This window comes from Nyctereutes procyonoides, unplaced genomic scaffold (assembly GCF_905146905.1).
Source record: "Nyctereutes procyonoides isolate TBG_1078 unplaced genomic scaffold, NYPRO_anot_genome, whole genome shotgun sequence".
Lineage (NCBI taxonomy): Eukaryota > Metazoa > Chordata > Mammalia > Carnivora > Canidae > Nyctereutes > Nyctereutes procyonoides.
The window spans coordinates 10,994,096-11,018,674 of NW_026575041.1; the positions used below are offsets into that span (position 1 = coordinate 10,994,096).

A 24,579-nucleotide genomic window follows, 5' to 3' on the forward strand; every position below is an offset into this window, starting at 1 on the left:
CCGGCGGAAAAGGACGCGGGAGTTTCGGCTGGAAGCTTGATTCGTCGCCGCGTCCCAGCGGTCGGCACCGCGGAGCGTCGCGCGGACGAGTCTCGGTCGTGTGCCTCAGGTGAGGAGGAGTTAGTCTCTTTCTGCAGAAGGGTGGTCATGAGAGTAAAGAGGGGAAAAGGTCCGTCATTTAGAATTAGGCAGGGCTGTTGATACAGTTCAGCGAGCGTTTCCTCCACATTTGCCTGGCCAGCGAGCTACATGAGGGTGAGCCTCTGGAACCGATAATACAAAGGAAGAGCGCTATCCGGGTTTTGAGGTGCTCAGAGATGCGGCTTTAGCAGGCTTTGCTGAGTAATTGAGTGCTGAAAAGGGTCTTTTCCACATTGCTTTGTGACCTAGAGGGAAGAGGGTTTTGTCAGTGTGCTCAAATCGGAAACTTGAAATTGTTCTACATTCCTTGCCTATCTTATACTCAGCCAGTCATTATATCTCAAATCCACACAGTCCTCCACTTGTGGGCCACTTGGAACACCGTGACTTCTCCATAGCTCCACAGTCTCCAGCCTCCCAGCTGGCTCTTGCTTCGTGTTACTTTCCAATCCAGTCTCCACATTGCCAGGCTATATGGTAAGTCGCAGATCTGGCCAGAGCACTCCCGGTTTAAAATCTTTACTTGCCTCCTGTTTGCCCTCAAGGTAAGCCTAACCTTCTTCACATATTTTACAGGGCCCTTCTTGCTAGCCTTTGCCTGCCTCTCCATATTTGGAGCCCTAGGCTCCAGCCCTATGAAAAGTCTTTTTGAGTTCCTCAAATCCACCATCTCACCTCACCTCCAGACCTCTTCTAACCTGGCCAATTCATACTCATTCCTTAAGTTTCAGTTTTATTGTCTTTTAACTCAGGAAGCCTTTCTGCACCCTGCAAAATTGGGTCACAAAGTACCTAGTAGTTAGTGATAGCAGATAGTTTGGATATTGTTTTGACTTATTTATTTGAGAGAACGCACAAGGAGAGGGAGAAGCAGGCTCCTCGCTGAGCAAGGAGTCTGATGGGGGCTCCATCCCAGCACTCCAGATCATGACCCAAGTGGAAGGCATACACTTAACTGACTGAGCCACCCAGGCACCACTATCCTGCAGAGAGGTTTTTTTTTTTGTTGTTGTTGTTTTTTGTTTTTTGTTTTAAGATTTTATTTATTTATTCATGAGAGACACAGAGAGGCAGAGACACAGGCAGAGGGAAAAGCAAGCTCCATGCAGCGAGCCCGACGCGGCACTTGATCCCAGATCTCCAGGATCATGCCTTGGGCTGAAGGCAGCGCTAAACACTGAGCCACCCAGGCAGTCCTTGAGCCCTGAAGATAGTTGTAAGTGCCTCCCTCTGCCAAGAATTACTAGGTACTGGGATTACAATAGCTGAACAAGTTAGATTCCTCACCAAATGGAACTTAACTCTTATAGGTGGAGTTAAGAATAGAAGGGGAAACTGAGTTAGGCTCGTTTCAGATGGCCTCTCTCAAGTCTTGAAAAACAAAGTTTGACCAAGTAAATTTGAAGATCAAGTTAGCTTTATTAAATGATTCAGACAACATCTTATCTAGCAAATAAAAGAGCGCTCCAAAGAGTCATACAAAATAGGTTTTTATAGGAAAGAAAGTAGGGCAAGGAAGTTATTAGCAAAAGAAAAGGATTGTTCTGGGCAAGGTCAGTCTTCCTTTGGGGGAAGGGCAAGGAGTCTTAGGCAGATTGCCTTTCTGAGATGGAGAGAGCTCTTGTTGGCACTGATCCAGAAAATTCCTTATTGACCAGTTAAGACTATATTTCTGGGGGAAGTTGAAACTGCAGTTAGATTAGTAGTTAGCCCCAGTTTGGGGACTCTGCAAATGACTTCATTTGGGGCCTGTGGCTTTTTTTCTAACACAAGAGTTGACTCTTAAAGCAAGGCCTAAAAGATGAGAATGATCCAGCCATGCAGTAAAGAAAATGAAGAACATTCCAGAATGAATAGATTGTACAAAGGCCTGCTAAGCCAGGGAAGAAGTTGTCATCTGAGTGCTCAAAAACCTAAGGAAAGATCTGTGCTGCTGGAAGGTATTCAGAAAGGATAGGTGATGAGATGAGCCTTGAGAGATGGGCAGGGACCAGATCTTGCAGTTAGGAAGCTAATGGGGCAGCAGAAGCAACAGGTGATGATGTTTGGATTACGTAGTAGCAGAACATATGTGGGAAAAGTGGACAGTGGTTCTTAGATTTGGAAATAGAAGGACATACAGATGAGTATAATGTGAGACTTGAGGGAAAAAGAAATGAAAGATGATTCCTAAGTATCTGACCTGACTTAACTGGTTGGAGAATAGTTCTATTTGCTGACATGGAGAAAATTTCAAGAAAAGAATGTGCTGTCTGTTCGATTGAATGGGGGCCCCAAATGTGGGGCAGTGATTGAGTGAAAACCAGTGGCATGGGTGGTGAAAGGATTCACCCAAGGCAGCACAAAGGAGATAGTTTATTGAATATACCTCAAGGGAGTGATGGGCAGGACAGCAAAGGTGAGACTGACAGGAGAGCATGAGTAGGGCTGTATCTAAAAGGGAAGATAAAGAGGTATGGCAACATAGGGAATTTTCCCTTTTTTTGGTAACTGTGCCTGCTGTAAGTAGCCCATTGATCTGTTTAGGGCCTATGGATATTTTGAAGTAGGTCTCCTGTCTGTATTCAGGCAGGTGGTCACCGTAGGCCCTTTTGCCTTGCTCTGCATTACATTGCTCAAGCCTGTTGTCTAAAAGCAGCCTCTACAAAGAAGTTTGAAAGGAAACTAAGAATTCAGGTTTTTTACATATTAAAACTTGAGGTGTCTATAAAACATCAAAATAATGGCTGTCTATAACTGTCTCCTCCATGTGGAAGTCTGGAGCTTGCAGATATTGTATGTGCCTTAATGTCACTTCCTTAGTAGTTACACATTGTCTTAGCCAACAGTTTATAAATTTCTTGAACACAAGAGCCTGTGTTTTCTATCTGTAATTCTGTCACCCTCCCTATCCCTAAAATAGTACTTCATCTATCATAAACTCAATGGACAAACTGTGTTGTATTCACCAAGAGTTTCCTGGGTGGTGTCTTGGGGGTTTTTTATTGTTAAAGGATTTTTTTTTTTTTTTTTTTAATTCAAGTAGGCTCCACACCCAACATGGGGCTTGAACTCATGAGATGAAGAGTCGCATGCTCTGGATCCCCTGATGGTTCAGCGGTTAAGTGTCTGCCTTCAGCTCAGGGCCTTATCCTGGAGTCCCTGCATGGAGCCTGCTTCTCTCTCTGCCTCTCTCTTTCTGTGTCCGTCATTAATAAATGGATAAAATCTTTAAAAAAAAAAAAAAAGTCACATGCTCTAAGCTAGCCAGCTACCTGTCTTGGGTGGTATTTTAAAAGTATTTTTCACCAATATTTCTGCAAATAAAAGAGGTTTCGTTTTTTGTTTAATTTTCTGTCTCCTGCTTTCTCATCTCTGTCTAGAATTTTCACGTTATGTCAGTAAATCATTTCTCAAGGATTTGTTATGACTACTTTTAGAAAACTTAGACAAAGTATGCACCCTTGGGGGTAAACCATTAAGTAAACAGCTCAAAATATAATACAGCCTGTACAATATAAAACAGGAAATCTGAGAGTAGCAAGGTGACAGATTTTCTTGCATAGCAAGAACGGTTTTGGGAGGCTGCCCTAAGATTGGCCACTCTGACATGAAGATTGTTTTGAGTTAAAAGCAATCAAAACCCAGCAGATTCAGGAAAAGCTTTTCTGCAGCCCCACCCCCTGCCCGCCGACTGTCTAAAAAAGCATTTAGATAGAAGACCTCATGCAAGAAGAGAGCTATCATCACAGATAACTATATTATGATAAATAGTAAAGTAAGGTAGACAGGAGAAACCTAGCAAGGCCTTATGATCAAAATCCCCTCTTATGGGATCCCTGGGTGGCGCAGCGGTTTGGCGCCTGCCTTTGGCCCAGGGCGCGATCCTGGAGACCCAGGATCGAATCCCACGTCAGGCTCCCGGTGCATGGAGCCTGCTTCTCCCTCTGCCTGTGTCTCTGCCTCTCTCTCTCTCTCTGTGGCTATCATAAATAAATACAAATTAAAAAAAAAAATCCCCTCTTATTCCCATTGTTTTTGAATGGCCCCCGCAAACATTTGTTTACCAAACATTTACTTTTTTTTATTTTTTCTGAGGATTGCATGTCTTCCTTTGGAAGTCCTGGACCCCTACCCACTTCTATTTAGTTTGGGATGACATATATATACCTTATTTTGTCTGAGTGTCTTTGGAATTTTCAAGTCTGTGGATTCCCTGTATGTATGCATGCTATTAAATTTGATTTTCTTGTTAATCTGTCTCATGTCAATTTGATTCTTGGTCCAGGTAAAAGGACTTTAAACAGAACAGGAATTTGTGTCCCCCAAGAATGTTAAACATTTAAATTTTTCTGGATGGGATTATTCTAGATTTTCTAGTCTAGCCCGAAGGAGAAAAAAATTACGTCAGTGTGTGTGCATATAATAGGGGCATGTTTTTTCATATTAAGGTGCCAACTAGGAAATTGGTAGTGAAGAAGGTAAGCCGAAACGACCCCAGATAGTAGACCAAAGATTTACAAAGTAATCTAAAAGACTGTAATGCTCTCAGGCTTTATAGTTTAACTATAACTGCATTAATCACAAATGTTGGTCACCATCAGACAGCCTAACTGGCTAGGCCAGTGATTTTCAAGTGTTGGCAACATAAACATTATCTGGGAACTTGTGAGACATGCAAATTCTCTGGCCCTCGTCCCAAATTTACTGAATCAGAACTCAGGTTAGGACGTAGAAGTCCATTTTATCAGGCCCTCCAGGTGATTTTGATAGACTCTAAAAGAGAACCACTGGGCTAGTATGAAAATGGGTGGTAATCAATGAGTTGGGCCCACCGACAAAACTATCTTTCGTGAAAAAACAAACAAAAAAAACTATCTTTCGTGTGAAAAGGATGCACTAGCTATATTAGCCTGATTCCATTAAAATATTTGATTAACCTAATACCCCTTCTTCAAACAACTTTCTCTATAATTTGGCTTAACATATAGTCATACCCAAAAGAAAACATGGGCTTAAAATGTGTCCTTCCTGTGCTGTAATTTTTCATGATATATTAGTAAAGTGTCTTTGGATATGATTTAGATCCCCATATAGCTTGACTAGAAAGAGAAAGCAAGTATTCCATGTTAAATACTGGACCCCACATATTTTAATAAATATAAGTCAGAATCTTCTTCATTCTCGGACATTCCTGGGAAATCTCTGGGCCTTCAAAACAAAAGCCTACTGAGCCCCTAATTAGTTCCCATCAACCTACCCTAACACATTTTTCTCCCCCTCTATCTTAATCTCCTTGTTTATACTTTTAGGTGTTAGAGATTGAGAGGACCCAAAGTTTTCTTTGTATGTTATTTCTAAGTTCCCTACCTAGTATTTTTATTATATTTATTGATTTTTTTAAAGTGTAAATGTAATACATCTTCAAAATACTTTAAACATACAAAGAAAATAAAAATCACCTTTAATCCGATAACTGCGAAAGATTATGTATTTGCATAACTATTCTCTCCCCACTCTTCCAAGCTAAGACTCAGTCCCCTTATATTTTCTCATGGCATTGTGTACATTTCTTTTATAGAATCTGCCACGTTTTCAGTAAAATTTTTTCATGTGATTGTCTTATTTTTCCCATCACTTATCCCCAATACCTGATATTTAGCAGCTGCACAACAAATAACTGATAAATTGAATTGGAATATGATTTGCTGGCTGTGATGGAGCCAAAGAAATGAAATGCTGTATTACCATCCTTCCCAATAAAATCAAGAAGAAAGATACATTGCAGGAGATACTACATATGAAATTGTTTCCAGGTCATTGTAATTGTAAGGTTTTGTAACTTTTTTTTTTCTTAAGATCTTAATTTATTTATTCATGAGAGACAGAGAGAGAGAGGCAGAGACACAGGCAGAGGGAGAAGCAGACTCCATGCAGGGAGCCGGATATGAGACTCAATCCTGGGACCCCAGGATCACGCCCAGAGCCAAAGGCAGATGCTTAACCGCTGAGCCACCCAGGCATCCCTGTAACTTTGATATTTACTTATTCCTGATCCTTCAGTTCTCCATCAAACGTGAAGTCACCACAGTACAAGTCAAGCAGTGGAGAGATAAACTAGATGATAAATGTCATAAAGGAAATATTATGAAAGCAGCAAAAAGAACAGTGACTTCCTGAAAGGATCTTCTTGGATTTTTGTCCACCAGACAATGAGAAGCCTTTTTGCCATTTTTGGGGGGGTTACCAGGTGAAACAAATAGTAAAAACAGTTTACTGACCTTTTTCATTTTAGTTCTCAAATTTGCCATTAAGTTGTAAATACTTAGTTTTTTAGACATACTTTGATCCACCAGAGGGCAATAGACCCTTATATAAAGACAATTTAACCAACTTTAAAAATACAGCAATTAGTGCTTGCACAATTAATTTAGAAATTAAATATTTCTGCTTGTGTTTTTTGTTTGTTGGTGAGCTTCCCAATTAGACAGTAAGCATTTTATTTTTCATTGTTTCACCTACAAATTTATCAGTGTCCTAGTTATCTTTAAGGCTTAATCCATTTCCTAAAGTTTGAATTTGATAACAGTTGTGTAAAGAATATAATTTGGTGCATGCCTATATAGTTGTGATACAATAAAAAATTCTAGTTTAGAGCCCTAGAGAAGATAGTCTCTGCTCATTATATGATTGCAATTAAGGGGAAAAAAACAAATGAGGATATAATTTGAATGATTAAGATAAGTTTTAAATAAAGTACTAGATATGAAAACACTGTGCACTCTGATGTATATCCAATTATGATTATTTTATGATTTGGTAAAATAGTGGGTTGTTTTGTTTTTGTTTTAAAGAGAGAGGCAGAGAGAGAAGCAGGCTCCATGCAGGGAGCCCGATGTGGGACTCAATCCCAGAACTCCAGGATCATGCCCTGGGCCAAAGGCAGATGCTCAACTGCTGACCCACCCAGGCGTCCCAAATTGTGTTTTATATTTAATGGTATATGGTAAAACTGGCTTAAGAAGAGGAAAGCTGAAAATCTGGAAGGACGTTGACTGCTGATGTTCAGATCGACAGTTTTTAATCTCAGCAGAGATTAGCCATGGGGATATAATGAGATGGTCCCTCTAAGATCTTACTCTGGTTCCAGGAGAAAACATTAAACACATAAGTTTACTATGATGTGCTAAGTACCAAATTAAAAAGTAGAGTCCTTAGGCTGGGAAAGCTTCCTGGAGAAGAAAGCTTCAGAGAAGACTTCTTAGAAAATAAACATTAGTCAGTAAAGTAAAAGAACATTTTAGACAGAAGGAAGAAGGAAAAGAAGCAAAGGCAGAGAAATGTAAAACATATTGTAGTGGGGGAGTAGTATAGGTAAGAAAGAGAATAAGGGATTCAACTCAGATTTTTTTTTTTAAGATTTTATTCATGAGAGACAGAGAGAGAGAGAGAGGCAGAGACACAGGCAGAGGGAGAACCAGGCTCCATGCAGGGAGCCTGACGTGAGACTCAGTCCGGGGACTCCAGGATCATGCCCTGGGCCAAAGGCAGGCGCTAAACCGCTGAGCCACCCAGGGATCCCCCAACTCAGATTTTTTTGTGTGTGTTCTCTTTAGCATAAATTCCTAACACATAAAGAATAAGAGGAAGAATTGAGAAAAAAGGCCTTAGGAAGAATAAAGCCAAATGGAAATGACTAGACAAACCAAATGATTAGACATCTTTTGGTTAATAAAAGGCTTTTTATTTTTTTTATTTTTTTTAAGATTTTTATTTATTCATGAGAGAGACACACACACAGAGAGAGAGAGAGAGAGAGAGGCAGAGAGAGAAGCAGACTCATGCAGGGAACCTGATGTGGGACTCGATCCCAGGACTCCAGGATCATGCCCTGGGCCAAAGGCAGGCGCTAAACCACTGAGCCACCCAGGGATCCCCGAGGAAGGCTTTTTAAAGGGGGCTTTAGGGATGACTGGGTGGCTCAGCAGTTGAGCGTCTGCCTTCAGCTCAGGGCATGATCCCAGGGTCTGAAAATTAAGTTCCACATGGGACTTCCCTTGAGGAACCTGCTTCTCTCTCTGACTATGTCTCTGCCTCTCTCTCTTTGTCTCCCTTGAATAAATAAATGAAATCTTTAAAAGAGGGGGGAGCTTTAAATGAAAAAGGGAAACCCTATTATGATGTATATACCTACTCTTACAAAATTTTTTCTGAAGTTGCAAAATTCTGCTTAGAGTTTATTATTTATTCAGTGAACGTTGATTAAGAACATACTTTGTGCTAAGCACTGGGGTATATAGTAGAACACAAGTTTGACAATGTCAGACTAGGGGTAGGGGTAGAACAAACAAAAATAGGTAAGATGATACATTGATACATGCATTTTCATGGTTGGAAATATCACAAGCAGGATTGGTACTATAAAAGAATGAAATGGGTGATGTCATAAAAACTAAAAGGAAACATGTTCTAAGGGGTAACATTAAGGATGAGAATGAACCAACTATTTGAAGAACACTCTAGGCAAAGAGAAAAGCAACAGAAAGTTAAAAAGAGGAGAACATTGGGGATTCCTGGGTGGCTCAGCGGTTTGGCGCCTGCCTTTGGCCCAGGGCGCAATCCTGGAGTCCCAGGATCATCGAGTCCCGCGTCGGGCTCCCAGCATGGAGCCTGCTTCTCCCTCCTCCTGTGTCTCTGTCTTTCTCTCTCTCTCTCTCTCTCTCTCTCTCTCTGTGTGTGTGTGTGTGTGTGTGTGTGTCTCTGTGTCTATCATGAATAATAAATAAATAAATCTTAAAAGAGAGAGAACGTTGCTATTGTTCTGCTTCTCTGTTTTATACAAGGATCTTAAAGCACTTTATACTCTTTGTTGACCATGTAACATTTTTATTTTTCTGTTTGCAGAAGAATTGTCTCTTTTTTCCTTTAAGCTGTGTAGAAATATATATACTGAAATCTAATAAAGTGATTTTTTTTCAGCCTAAAAGAACCATTACCCAATTTAGTTTCTTTAAAAGAATCACGTAAGTTTATTTACATTCCTTCCTGTTAATGGAAGAAACAAGTTCTTATAGCTCTTCTAAAGATGTGAAAAGGGCTAACTGATGTCATTCCTGAATTACTGGAATACAACGTTTATTCAAAAACAGAATATTTGTTTGAGCTACTCTGTTTTAAATCTTATTTTCTGGGATCCCTGGGTGGCGCAGCGGTTTAGCGCCTGCCTTTGGTCCAGGGCGCGATCCTGGAGACCCGGGATCGAATCCCATGTCGGGCTCCCGGTGCATGGAGCCTGCTTCTCCCTCTGCCTATGTCTCTGCCTCTCTCTCTCTCTCTCTCTTTCTGTGACTATCATAAATAAATAAAAATTAAAAAATAAATAAATCTTATTTTCTTACTGTTAATGCTTTTTTAGGAGATTTTATTTCAGAGCAGAGAGAGAGAGAGAGCACGAGCAGGGGGAAGGGCAGAGGGAAAAGCAAAAGCAGACTCCCCACTGAGCAGGGAGCCTGATGCAGGGATGTGGGCTCAATCCCCGGACTCCGAGATCATGACCTGAGTTGGAGGCAGACGATTAGCTTGACCGACTGAGCCACTCAGGTTGCCCCTTGTTAATACTTTTAATTAGGCAGAAAAATAAAATGTTTTCCAATACATTGATACCACAAAAGCGAATAGACATCTGTTCATTTTATAGTGGAGGCTAAGTTGTTTTCCTAAGAAATAAATAATGTATGTACATTTGAAGATGTGCTGTTCATCCTGTGGCTCTTCTGTTTTTTGTAGGCCATAGTGAGGACACATGAACAGAGGAAGAAAGTTTCTTCTGGCCTCAGTTCTTGCTCTCCAGAATTCCAATTTTATCTATCCTTCATGTCAGAAGTGCTTCTCTCGGATAATCCTGGTCTCCAAAAGGTAAAAGTAAAGCCTGTAAACGTGAGAGAGGAAATACATGTGTACACTAGTTTTCCTACTGCTCAAGGGCAAATAAGGATTAAATTCACCACCAGACACCATCCCAAGAGTAGAAAGGAGACTGTAACTGTGCTGGGGCTTTTGGGGAAAGGACTTGATAAACCAGGACTACGTGTGGGAGCCAGAGCATTGGCCTTCAGGCTGGACAGAGGGGCAGCAGTAGGGGGAATTGCCAAGTTCAGATCTCTCTCAGGCCAAGTAGAACAGTGTATGTTTCTGCCTTTGCCTTTTCTGCCCTCAAGCCCTGAACAAAGCTCTAGCTATTCTTCCTTCATCTTAATGCTGACTCTGAAGAGGGTCTCTAAGTCTCCTTGGGAGTTTTGGTTCCACACTGGCTAAGTGGTGCCTGATGACCTCCGGGAGCACTCCAGGAGGCACCAAGCATGGAGACCCAGCCTTTCCATGAGAGTGAAGATGATCCAGAGTCCGGGGACAAAGGTTCACTGCCACAACCACTCATTACTGAAGTGGAATCACAGGTGTTCTCAGAAAAACTCAGCATCTCTACATTTGAAACTGCCTCTGAAGTTGAGGGCACTTTGGAGCAGCAACGGAGAAATCCCAAAATGGAGAGACTGAGGCAGTCCCCAGCCCAGGGGAAAGGTTTCAGGCAGTTGATTATCACCCATAAGAAAACTCCCACAGGGAGGAAGACCATAAATGTGAATGTGGTAAAGTCTTCATTTATAACTCACACCTTATAATCCACCAAAGAATTCATTCTGGAAAAAATCCCTTTAAGTATAGCAACTTTAGGAAAAGCTTCAACTAGAGCTCAAACCTCATTTAGCATCAGAGGATTCATTCAGGAGAGAAGCCCTATGAGTATAATGAGTGTGGGAAGACCTTCAGTCAGCATTCATATCTAAGTCAGCATCTGAGAATTCACAGTGACGAGAAACCTTTACTATGTAAAGAATGTGGGAAAGCGTACAGGTGGAGTTCAGAGCTCCTTAGACATCAGAGAATTCATCCCAGAGAAAAGCTTGCCCAATGTGCTGAAGGTAAAAGTGCCTCCAGACAGAATTGTACTTTTTTTTTTTTAATTTTTATTTATTTATGATAGTCACACAGGGAGAGAGAGAGAGGCAGAGACACAGGCAGAGGGAGAAGCAGGCTCCATGCACCGGGAGCCCGACCTGGGACTCGATCCCAGGTCTCCAGGATCGTGCCCTGGGCCAAAGGCAGGCGCCAAACTGCTGCGCCACCCAGGGATCCCCCAGAATTGTACTTTTGTTTAATCAGTTGTAGAACTAGATTACATAAAAGTTATAAATTACTTAACAAACCAACAAACAAAAACACCATACCAGGACAGATTCTCTTGGGTTGGTCCAGAATAGAATTGTCTGGTGACAATTGTCTGGTGATCCTCTAGTGCCAGAGGGAGGTTTCAGATTACCTCCAAGTCTTTGGTATGTACCTGCTTTAGAGGAGAAAAATAGCTTCTTGAGAATAAATCCCAATCCTTATGGAAAAACTTTGTTCACTTCTGGGATATCCCTAGAATGATGTAGGATTTTTTTTTTGTTTATTATTTGTTTATTTTCACATGATACCTAGGTTACTTTTTTAATAAATAAATTCCTTCAGAACAGGGACTATTACAGAAATCTCTGTACCTTTCAGTAGCTTGACACAATACTTTATTGTGGTGCTAAGATTCAGGCCAACTATACCTGAAACACTAAGATTCTTTGATTTTTAAAGTACAATGAGGGTTAGGGTTGGAGTTCCTTAAAAATACTTTCTCTGGGGTACCTGGCTGGCTCAGTCAGTTAAGTGTCTACCTTCAACGAAGGCCTTTTCACTCTCATTATCTTAAAAGCACATAGTGAATTTTTCCAGAAGCTACATAACGTGTTATATTACAACAGATTGAACTGAGAAGGAAATACGAGGATCTAACTGTAGTTATTAAGTCAGACTTTAAAGAGATTTGCAAACTATAAAACAATGCCACTCTTGACACTAATTTTTTTGTTTTGAAACACATAGTTATTTTTCATAAAAATAGGTTTTTTGGTTAACCATGCAATGGATCTATTATTTGAGAGAATTAATAGATATTTTTTTAGATTTCTTAATTTCTTTCATTTAATTTCTCATATTCAGTTAAAAACAAAGATAAATATTAGCCACATAGACAAAAGCTCTCTGGTGTTCTCAATAGTTTTTAAGAATATAAAGGATCCTGAGACCAAAAAATTTGAAAACTGCTACTTCGTAACAAATGACATTTTGGAAAATAGGGGTGCCTCCAGAAGTTAAATTGGGACTGTGATTTGAATGTGTTGTCTCTACCCTTCTCAAAATGTGGTCTGAGAAGAGATATATCAGTATCACCTGGGAACTTGTTAAAAATGCAGAATCTTGGGCTTTGTCCCAAACTTAATGAATCAGAATCTGTTTTAACAAAGTAAACAAATTATTTCCCCCCATTTACAAATGGAGCAATTGGGGTGAATTTTATGACCCAGATCTAAGGATTTCAGTTCCTGGCCTGCAATTTTTCCCTCAATGATGTCTTATGACAACTCTAAGAACTAAAAGGCTAATTATAAACTATCTTGCAAATAGAGAGTACCTATGATAGTCTAATAAAAACTAGGTTTATTAGTATTAATGTATATACACACTATATTTTATATTCTTTAAAATATTTGTATTATCTTTATAATATTTAATATGATGAATATGTATAATCTAAGAACAAAGCTGGATTAAAATAAATAAATGTTAGTATGGAGTAATAGACTAGATCTTTTTAAACTTTAATATGGATACAAATCCCCTGGGTTGCTTGAAAACATTTGTAAACTACAAAATGCTGATACATATTTTTCTAAGATTTGCTAGGAATTTTTCATTAGACCTGAATGTAAGATAAGGTTAGATGAATGGATTGGCACAGAGCCATTTTCAATGTGGGGGGAAAAAAATAATAAATTAACACAGCTGTAGTGATGGTGAGTAAACCAGTAACTTAGACAAAGGATTAACCTTTGTTCAAAATAGTCACCTTGTGAGCTATGGATTTTAGGCTCCCCCTAGTGGCTTTCTGGCAATAATCAAAATTATATGACTGACTATTTCTAACATTATTTTCTATTAGCATTTTGTGGCTCATTTTTAACCCCAGTTATTAGAACATGAAGGAAGAATAAAGTCCTGGATTGACCATTACCATAAGATGTATTAAGGTCAGTTTGCTAAATTAAAAACCTGAAAGATGGCTATCAGTTATAAGACATTGCAAACAAGAAAAGAGGGGAACACTAAGTAGAAATGACAGTAATCATCACAGTATTTAATATTATGAAGAGGAAGCCGACTGACATTTATTAATTTGGCAAGACCTGCACTAGATCCTTTCTTTCCTTTTTTTTTTTTTTTCTTTTTCTTTTTCTTTTTAAGAATTTACTGAGAGACAGAGCTCACACTTGGACAAGTTGGGGTAGGAACAAAGGGAGAAGGAAAGAAAATCTCATATGGACTTCATGGTGAGCCTGGAGCCCAACTCAGGGCTTCATCTCGCCACCCAGAGATCATAACCTGAGCTGAAATCGAGTCCCGTGCTCAGTTGACTGTGCCACCCCACACGCCCCTCTTTATTTTCTTTTTTATGCTTTGTCACATTTTATTCCTCAACCCCGTTTTTTACAGATTAAAGAAATAAGGTTTAAGTGATTTAGTAACTCAAGACCAGACAACTAGTACATAATAGAGTTAGAGTGGACCACAGTAGTTTTTGACAAAAAATTCTCCCTTAAAAACAAGTTAAAAAAGATATTTCACACCTAATATTGGTAACCTAATAAATTCTCAGCATATTCCAAAGAAGTAAGTGTTCTTCTTTGATTCTTATATTGTTAGATTATTCTTATATTGGTGAGAAAAATAAAACTAGATATTTATCAATATTTATTAAATGTTTCAAGATAATTCATTATTCTCTTATCAAATACTATTTTTTGGTTTTTGGGGGGTATTTTTTGTTTCTTTAAAAAAATAGATACTGTTTTCTTAACAAAAGATAAACAGTAAACATCAGGTCTTCTGTTGGTGTGATGCTCACTTCATTGTTTTCTTTGCCTCCCAATTCCAGAGTATAATATACCTCAATTTGTTAAGGGTAATTTAGCTACCTAATAAGAACATCTCCTTTCCCTTTCTGTCTCCCTCTTACCTTCCTTCTCTCTCTCTCCTGCACGCAATTTTTCTTCATTATTTCTCTGCTTTTTTAAAGTAGCTCCATGCCCACTGTGTGGCTCAAATTCACTACCCTGAGATCTGGAGTTGCATGCTTTACCAACTGAGCCAGCCAGGCACCCCTTCTGTTTTCTATTTGGTGCTAAACTTAAGTGAGTAAAAGTAGTTGTTATAAATAGAGAAATTCAAAAGATGTTGACCTGAAGTCATTTAAGAATATGTTATATAAGTACTTTTGTATACAAAATATTATTTTTAATGTTTACTTTTCCAAATTTGTTTTCTATTGTATAAAAAAAATTAGTGAACATCTCTACTTTTTTTCTCTCCACTCTTCTAGGTCTCATTGTCCAAAATGTGGCTCTACTGGTAAAGCTGAAAATGTCAGTTACAGATACAAACTTTCCTTAAAAATTGCAGACTCAAACAACTTGTTTGTCATTACTGTATTTGGAAGCTGCTTAGATGCATTTTTTGGTCTTACAGCCAATGGTTTGCACAGGTAAGAATATTCAAAGCATTTCCCCCACCCAGCTTCTTTAGCTTATCAGTAGAATTTGAAGATACATGTTTTTAAGGTAATATGCATTTAGTTAAAAGATGATCACTTGACCTCAGATTATCAATTCCTTTTAAAAGATAATTAAATAGAAAGGTGTTCATTTCCTGATTACATACTGTGATGATGTTTAACTAAGCTCCTTTTATTCAAGGCATATTAAGATGTAATAAAAATATTAGTTTACAATACTCTAATCTAGATTAGAGAAATAAAGGATAAGAAAGTAAAATTGTGGGCAGCCCCCGTGGCGCAGCGGTTTAGCGCCGCCTGCAGCCCAGGGCGTGATTCTGGAGACTCATGATCGAGTCCCATGTCAGGCTCTCTGTGTGGTGCCTGCTTCTCCCTCTGCCTGTGTCTCTGCCTCTTTCTCTCTCTCTCTGTCTCTATGAATAAATAAAATAAAAATCTTAAAAAAAAAAAAAGAAAAGAAAGTAAAATTGTTTCAAATTAAAGGAATATCTAAATCGAGGTTAACATTCCAGTAGCTAAAGTCCTTGAGATAGAAGAAGCTATTGAGGGAATAATTTGTGTATCAGGGGATCCCTGGCTGGCTCAGTGGTTTGGCTCCTGCCTTCAGCCCAGGGCGTGATCCTGGATTCCCAGGATCGAGTCCCACATCGGGCTCCTTGCATGGAGCCTGCTTCTCCCTCTGCCTGTGTCTCTGCCTCTCTCTCTCTGTGTGTCTCTCATGAATAAATGAATAAAATCTTTTTAAAAATAATAATAATTTGCATGTCAGAGGTTGAAATTTTGTCATTTCACTTGTATCACAACTTCATCTGCATAGTTTCACCTATTAAGGTATCCTGAGATATAAGAATGACATAAGCAATTAAAGCTTTTTCTTTCCTTAAGTCTTCTACCCTCTTCCCCTAATTACTTGACAGAGGAAATCTCTGTCCATTTCCTTGTAGTTGAGAGCAAACTGATTACCAAGGGAGGAAAGACTTCCTTCTGCTTTGAGGGCTAGAGATCCCACCACTACTTCTTTGCCACTATTGGAATAAATGTTGAGCCTGATTACTCGGAAGGCATCTGCTTTGAGCCTTTTTTTTCTATATGTAACTCAAAAGGTTTATGCTGCATTATCAGACTAATTGTATGGCAAGTTAAAATTTCAAAGCTTTTGTCTTCACATTTTTAATTTTCTCTCCAAGGTACATTCAAGATCCTGATGAGATTTCAGAAACACTGGACCGTGATGCAATTCATAATCTGTTAACTAAAGCAGTTGAAATTTGCTTTGTTGGACAAAGTTTTATTTTTGGAGTGACGGTAATTGAGACTAGCTTTCTTTTTAATATTCTGTTAGCATTTCCATTGTAATAAAATGATTTGAATTTTCAGAATAGTCTTTAGGAGTCATAAATATGAGGGTCTGTAGAAGCACTTTAAACTGTATAAAAATAGGCTCTGTTAAAATACCATGTGTGAGAGCTTCCTCTTTCAAGTCAGAAGAGCTCAGTTCAAATGTTTTCAGAGTTTTAAAAATCTAAATTTATTTGTTTAAATAAGTTTATTTAAATTTATTTTAAAGTCAGAATATTAGATATTTTGTTTTGATATTTGGTATTTATTTCACTTTCCAAATTTTGTTTAAATGCAGTAATAAAACTTAACAACTCTTTAATGGTATGATTTTGTCATCTGTAAAAGGAAGAGAGCACTAACATGGAAAGCAAAGTATCTGAGTATTGGTTACTCTAAGAATAGTAGGAAGAATGGCCTTAAATAATTACAAAAGTGATTGTAGAAGTTCTAAGAATATACTGACTCTGAAGGAATAATCGTTTTCTGTCTCATGTATGCTAGAGGGAACAAAGAGAAATTTTGCCCACACTTGAATCAAGGTTTTAAAAGGGGGAATAGCATTCCACACCTGAACAGTGAGAAAAAACTCAAAATAACAGTGAAATCAGGAGCTATAGAGTTTGTTGTTAAAATCTTAGGTGGTTTTTTTTTCCTTTTTTGCTTGGTTTTGGTTTTTGGTTTTTGTTGTCTTTTTTTTTAATGAGTGAGAACTTTTCCTTAAATATTCAAAGTTTCTGGAAGCTAATGAGAAATACAATAGTAGGTGCTATTGAGCAACTACTATTTGCTTAGCACTGCAGTTTTCCATGTTACTGATAATACAATAGTCCTGCATATTTATCCTTATTTTATACATAAATGAACTAAGATTCAGAGAAGTTAAATAATTTTACCAAAGCCCCCAACACTAGAAATGTTTACTCTAAGGTTTACTTCTATTCCTTATGCTACTTTGTCTATAACACTACAGGTATTGAAATTATGAGGCTAGGAGTTATAATTGTGTCCATTTTAATCTGTTAAGTCCCTGTTTCACCTTTGAGACAAAGGAAAAAAATTTTTATTGTCATTTAAATTCATTTACTTTCACAGAATTTTGGAAACCAACACGGACAAGGTTCAGATTCCAATAACTTCTTAAAGCAGTGCTCTGACCGCAAGAGAGAAGTTAAAGCATTAGTAGCTTGCCAGGTTGTTCTACCAGACCTGGGTGTTGCAGGCTTGACTGTCATTGACTACTTCCATCAGCTTTTGCAACTCTCTGATTCCAGGAAACTTGATGGCAGCTCCCAGGCATCAAATAGCCACTTACTTGCTTTAGAACAGACAAATAGTGATCCCCTCAGCATATGTGGCCCTGAAAGCAGTTCTTGTTTTTTCAAGTCCCATGGAAGAGATAATTTTTCAAGATTCCGGCAGGCATCACTTGAACTCACTTCTACTCTTTCACACCTAACAAATGATTTTTCAGCTTTAGAACAAAGCAAGGCCATTGATACTCTTCACCAGAACAGAAAGCACATCTCTTTTGCAGAGGCCACTGGTTCTAATAGGTGTCATGATGCCTTTCAGGGTTCTTGGAGCCTTATTTCATACATGGATAAAAAGAGCACAGCACAGAAATTGAGTGAAGAAGTTGACTTACAAGCTTATCAGCCCCGTGCTGTCACTAGCAGTCATGAAATCAGAGTTACTGACTCTGATTTTTCCCCTTTGAAAATGCAAGAGCCCCTGGAGTCAAGTAATAAAAAATCCTTCCATAGTGCTGTGGAAATTAATAAGTATTCCCCACATGAGCTAACATGTCACCAGTATCATGATTTAGATAACCCCTTTAGCCTTCAGAAGAGATCTACATGTTGTCCACCTTCATCACTCAGACATGAAGAGATAGTTAGTGGTTCCCAGGACTGTGACCCCGAGATTTGGGATGATCTGCCATTCTCTGAAAGCCTGAATGAGTTTCTGGCATTTGTCGAAAGTGAAATTGCTATAACCCAGAGAGATACCAGTAGTAGAAAATGTCATCTAGATAATGACATCGATAGATTACATGCAGACCACAGCAAGTTATCTGTGACTTCCCAGAGAACTACTGGAGACTTACATACACCACCTATAGCTTTAAGATTATCTCAAGCAACAATCAAAGCAAGCTATAACAAAGTCCTTTCTAACTGTGAAGAAAATCCAAGTCCTACTGTTCAGAAGGAGTCACAGTCAAATGACACAGCGGAGGCTGTTTCTATAAGTAGTAATGGAAGTGATATTTCTGAATATTTGCCACCAAATGCTTATCTGTCAGCTCTGTTTCCATCTTCAAAAGGTTCAGAAACAATAGGTACTCTTAAATCTACCAGAATTCCATCACATAAAGCTGAAACTATACTTAAGCACACTACCTCAGAGAGTGACCATTCTTGTCTCAATAGCAAATATTTCAAAAGATGTGGAGTAAAATCACTTTCAGAAATGAATGAAAAGTTGGTAACTTTGTGTTCAAGGAGATATAATAATGTTTCTGACCTTTGCAATTTAGAAAATAAACAACATTGTAGGTGGCCAAAGAACCAAGGTGACAGTTTTACAATCTGCAGAAAACTTACATATCCTTTAGAAACTCTTTGCAGTAGTCCAAATAGAAGTACAAATACACTGAAAGAAATGCCTTGTGGAGGTATCAATAACTCAACACAGAACTCTTCTACTGGTCACGAAGGTAGCTATAATGCTTCTGCCGATCTCTTTGATGATAGTGCTAAAGAAATGGACATTACGACAGAAATTGCCAAAAAGTCACAGAACATTTTGCTACAGTGGGGAAAATCTTTGACAGAAAGTCATCGTACAGAATCAAATTTCTCACTGAGATCACTTCCTAAGAATTCCAACCAGTCTTCACAGAAGTTGTCTTCACAAAGCATATCTGCCTCTGTGTGCCCAAGAATCTGCTCTTCTCCACCTCGTTTTCAGTCAGATTCAGAATATGATTTTGGAGATAGCCAAGACTTTGTTCCATGTTCACAGTCAACTCCAGTTGCAGGATTCCACCAAACAAGAATTCATGAGATGAAAGGAACTTTGAAAAACTTACTTGCCTTTTATACGGATCTTGATGCTAGCTATAAAAAAAGACAGATTTCCTCTGAAAATGATGCTCAGCAAGCCACCCCTAGCTGTCCAAACAATGTAAAGACACCCAGCCAGAAATTCAGAAGCCCTGTTAAATCTGGTATTATACAACCAGAGGTTTTCAACGATAGTCTTATTGCTGAGTGTTCTGAAAGTGATAATGAATGGATCCCTCCTACCACAAAAAAAGTATTTCCTTCAGAAATTCTTGGATTCCAAGCAATGGGTCTAAGGAAATGCTCTGCTGCCTGTGATTCTCCTGATGAAAAAGAGTTACCAAGAAAGAAACTGAAATGTGTCGAACGAATAATGAATTCAGGCTGGCTTTCCAAAGACTCGGGTTTGGGAGTTGGATCTTGTTCAGAAGTCCAGTGTTGCTTTCCATTTTCAGAAAATTGGCCACCTTCCATGCCTGAGACTAAAAGCAGTTGGTCTCCTGAATTATTTTCATAAAAAGTCACCTGAACCCAACTGCTAAGCTTGTAAAGGTAAGTCTGTTTGGAAGCTTTTGCCTCCCGTGGTATGGAAAGCAATGTTAAGTTGTAAAAACCCGAACAGAAGCAAATAGAAAATAGGCATTGTTGTACTTTTTAAAATGTAAAGCCATTGTTTTTCCCAGCATTTTATCCAGAATACACTCGTTCAAATACTTTGGCACTTTATTTTACATTGTTGATTGTCCGTTAATGATATTGTTAATTTTGCTTGTTAAAAGTATTTATTAAGATCACATTTACATTCAGAAATAAAGATTTTGCAAACCAAAACTTAAAGTCTTAATTGTTCTGCACAGCTCAGAAAATGCCTGCTATGTATTAGGGCCAACCACCATGCTGAGTTTGTGATACAAAGCTACGAGATCAGTAGTCTCATGGAGATTCAATTAACCCAGCAACATCTATGGGCTGAGGATAAGAAAGGTAAATGAAAACTTACTGTTTAAAGTTAAATGTGAAACCATTGTTATTTTATTTAGTAAGTATTTATTGAATGGTTACCTCATACCAGATACTGGGCTACGTGCTAGGACTTCGAAAATGAAAGTCGGGCCCATTACCTCAAGAAACTCGTGGTCTAGTAAACAAACAATAAACCTCTGGTGAGTTCTATGATAGGTTTAAGCTTGCAGAGCTTGGAGGAGCAAAAATGAGTAGATTCTAGATTCTCCTTAGCAGCACCTCAGTTGTACCCTGTGAAATCTTTTACAAATAATGAAATCTTATGTCTTTGCCATTCACCAGAGCACTTCCTCCAAATGTACACTCTTCATACCTTCAACCTAGACTACTCTCCTTGCCCCCTGCATATGAAGAAGATTGAGATCACTTGGTGTTCCTCAACTACCCACACCCATAGCTACCCACTTCTCTGTATTCATCCACAGCTTTTTTAATCTCAGAATATTATGCACACCTTCTACTTACTGCTAATCTTTCTTTTGGGGCTGTTGATTATTACACCCATCTTTGCTTTTTTGCTACTAACTTTGGCTCTCTCCCCCCTTTCCAACTTTTTACTTTGAAAATTTACAAATACATGGGATGCCTAGGTGGCTCAATGGTTGAGCATCTGCTTTCAGCTCAGGTCATGATCCTGGGGTCCTGGGATCAAGTCCGGCATCAAGCTTCCCACAGGGAGCCTGCTTCTCCCTCTGCCCATGTCTCTGCCTCTCTCTGTGTCTCTCATGAATATACATATATAAATAATCATTTTTTAAAAAGTTTACAAATACAGAAAAGTTGAAAGAATAGTGAAATAACATCTATATATACCACTTAGATTGAGTCATTCTTAACATTGTGCCTACTGTGTATGTGTATTTGCTCTTACTATATCTATATAGATGTATAGTTGTTTTTGATGAACTGTTTAAAGACAAGCTACAGATACATTTCACTCCCAGATACTTTGAGTTTCCTTAAAGTAAGGACTTTTTCTTCTACGTAATTTCAGTATCGTCACACCAAAGAATAATAACTAATTATCCAATATCATCTAATATTCAGCCCATATTCAAATTTTTCTACTTGCCCTAGATTGTCTTATAATTGTTGATGGTGTTTAATCAGGATTTTAGGGGGATCCCTGGGTGGCTCAGTGGTTTAGTGTCTGCCTTCGGCCCAGGGCGTGATCCTGGAGTCCCGGGATCAAGTCCCATGTCGGGCTCCCTGCATGGGACCTGCTTCTCCCTCTGCCTGTGTCTCTGCCTCTCTCTCTGTGTGTGTCTCTCATGAATAAATAAATAACATATTTTTAAAAAAATAATCAGAATTTTATTAAGCTTCATCCATGGGGTTTCATTGTGTTTCTTGCTATTTTTCCTAGGACTTTATTTTTCACCACGTTGACTTTTTTGAAGAAATCAGACCATTCTTTTGTACAATGTCCCACATTTTAGATTTGTATATTTACTTCTTTATAGTATCAGTTCCTTGTTTCTTTGTCCCCCATTATTTCCTATAAGACTGTCTTGATTAGAGTCAGGTTTTGGCAGAGATATTTCATGAGTTATGTGGTATACTTCATGTTGAGTCACATTAGGAGACAGGGTCAAACTGTCTATTAGTGATAGTAAATTAGATTGCTTAGTTCAGTTGGTGCCTACCAGATCTCACTATTATAAAAGTACTTTTTTTTATTCAATTGCACTTATTCTTTTTGATACTCTATATAATACTCCTTGCTACCTCCCTGCTAGCTACTCTTGTTCATAGCCAGTCTTCTTTAAAAAATAGTCATTGTCAACTTTCACACCATTCACTGTTTAACCTGCTACAGTCTTATTCCCAACTCCAGTGGCTTTAGTGTCAGTGGTTTTCTGACCCTGAAATCCAGTGGGTTTGCCATTTCTTATTTTGTTTGATCTCTGTACTTCTTCCTTTACCAAGCTACTGTTCTCATGTTTTCTGGTTTTGCCCAGTTTCTGCTCATCTTTGATCAGGACTGCCTATGGGGCAGATATTTTTTTATCAGGGTCCTTGTCTATATAAACAATTTGATTTTTAAAATGGATTACAGAATTCATGGGCCCATGTAAGGTAGAGTGTTTTGTCAATAAAGATTTAGAATAATGAATAGAGAAAAAGGGCATGTTTATTATTCAGTCAGTGCATGTGAAGATTCTTTATAGTGTATAGAAACCATCTCTTCATCTTTATTGTTAGGTGTGCCATTCCTGGCTAATTTCATATCTTCCACTGCAATAAAAGAATAGTAGTGCAGTTATTCACAGTGCTATGACTCTTAAGAACCTGTTTGGATTGAACTATATGGATCTTGTCTCTAAAGTTCCCTCATACCATCTATTTAATGCTGGTTATGTCATTGCTGATAATGTTGCATCCATTGTGTCACTGAATACTGGCTTCCAATGACTATCAAAAGTCATTGTGGTGCTTCATTGATGATTACCAAAAATGCACATCTTACATAAAATATGCAGGAAAGTGAATAATAATTCATTTTCTGGTTATGTTTACCATTTGGATATTTATAGCATAAACATAGAATACATATTCCAACCATGCCTTCTCTTGAACATTTTAGGCTGTAATTACTGCATTCCTAGACAGTGATCTCTTGGTCACACCCAGGAATAATAGGCAAGAGGCCCAGGCGTGGAGCAAAAAGAGTGGTTTCATTTGTGCAAAGAATGTCCATTCCTTCATCAGCATGGCTTAAGTCCAAACTTGGAGAGTACAGTATCACTATCAATTGAAACAAGAGAGAGGACACTGATTAGAAGGAACAGTTGGCATTGTGGAGCACTAGTCTTAAAAGGCCTCAGATAGAAGGGCCTAGCCTGACACAAGGTGCAATACCTGCAAAGGGTTAAGTGATCTCCTTAGTGCCAATGGCATGTGGTGAATAGGGTGAAGAACAACTGCCACTACCCTCACAAGCCTGAAGTCTATAGACTAGAGACTGCATCACAGTTGAAACAGACTAGTGAGAGCCAGTGCACAGGACCACACACACACGACTTAATCCTAAGGGTCAGTGATGATATTTGGTAGCCCAGAACCTGGAATTCATCATTTGCCCAATAGAATCATCTAAACAAAGTACCATTCTTGCAGCCCAATCACATACTGTCATGTGAAAGAAATACTGCTTCATCACAGGAATGGTCTAATGTTCAGACCCAGGGCTCCTCGTGGCATGTGCTCCACACAGCATGAGTTAGAGGATTGGAGGTAGGTACCATCTCAAAAGGGAGAGATGGTACCTATGCCAGGCACCAAAGTGAAACTCAGAAAATTTTAAGAGAGGTACTTTAAGCAACCAGATCTCCATGTGGGACCAGGTCTGGACTCAGGCTGCCTTGCTTAGTCCCAGGAACTGGAGAACCTAAAAAATCTTGAGCAAGACACTAAAGCACCAGTCTCCCTGAAGCATGGGTGCTGAGTCAGGATCCGTATACTCAGATCTCAGAAATATTATCTGACCATCTCTTATTCTTTATTTTGTTATTTGTCTACAGTTTAAAAGATGGTGCCTGTCACTGTTCTGTTATTGGCCCTTCTACATATACTTTGGTCGAATTTATCCATTTATCTACAGTTACCAGTCATAGTCTGTTTAATCCAAAGTCTGTCTTCTGTCTAGACTTTCTCCTGAGATTCCATTTGTATGTTAGTATTTTTGTTATTCAGTTTAAAGTGTTTAATAATTTACATGTGGTTTCTTTGACCCATGAATTTTTTACAAATGTGTTTTTCTTAATTTTCAAGCATATGTGTTTTTTTTTTCCTAGTTACCTCTTTATTGATGACTTCTACCTAAATTACACTGTGGTCAGAAAACGTATTCTATATTATTTCAGAGACTTGATTTGTGGAGACTTGTTCTGTGGCCCCATCTATAGTCAGTTTTTGTAAAAATGCCATGTATGCTTGAGAAGAACATGTATTCTGCAGTTAGTGGACGCAGTATTTTGTATGTATATATTAGGTTAATCTTGTGCAAATTACTTGGACTGATTTTCCCCCATTCTATCAATTATTGAAGGAGATATTTTTAAATTTCCCTCTATGATTGTGAATGTGTTTTGCACTTTAGTCAGGTTTTTTTTTTTTTTTTTTTTTTTTTTAGTCTATTATTAGGCACAACTTCAATTCTGTATCTTCCTGATAGACTGAAAGGTACATCTTGAAATCTCATCACCATGATTTTTTTTTTTTTTAAGTAATCTCTACACCCAACATGGGGCTTAAACCCACTACCCTGAGATTACCAGTTGCACACTCTATGGACAAGCCAGACAG

At 38.5% G+C, this 24,579-nt stretch overlaps 1 protein-coding gene across 1 annotated transcript; it reads left to right on the forward strand.

The window, feature by feature from the left end:
* Nucleotides 1-27: 27 nt before the first annotated feature.
* Nucleotides 28-20,057, forward strand: DDIAS (DNA damage induced apoptosis suppressor). Its single transcript, XM_055320849.1, has 6 exons — nucleotides 28-109; nucleotides 496-618; nucleotides 9,907-10,035; nucleotides 14,648-14,809; nucleotides 16,027-16,144; nucleotides 17,273-20,057. The coding sequence occupies exons 3-6, from the start codon at nucleotides 9,923-9,925 to the stop codon at nucleotides 19,763-19,765; spliced, it is 2,886 nt and encodes a 961-aa protein (XP_055176824.1). The 5' UTR covers nucleotides 28-109; nucleotides 496-618; nucleotides 9,907-9,922; the 3' UTR covers nucleotides 19,766-20,057.
* Nucleotides 20,058-24,579: the final 4,522 nt, after the last annotated feature.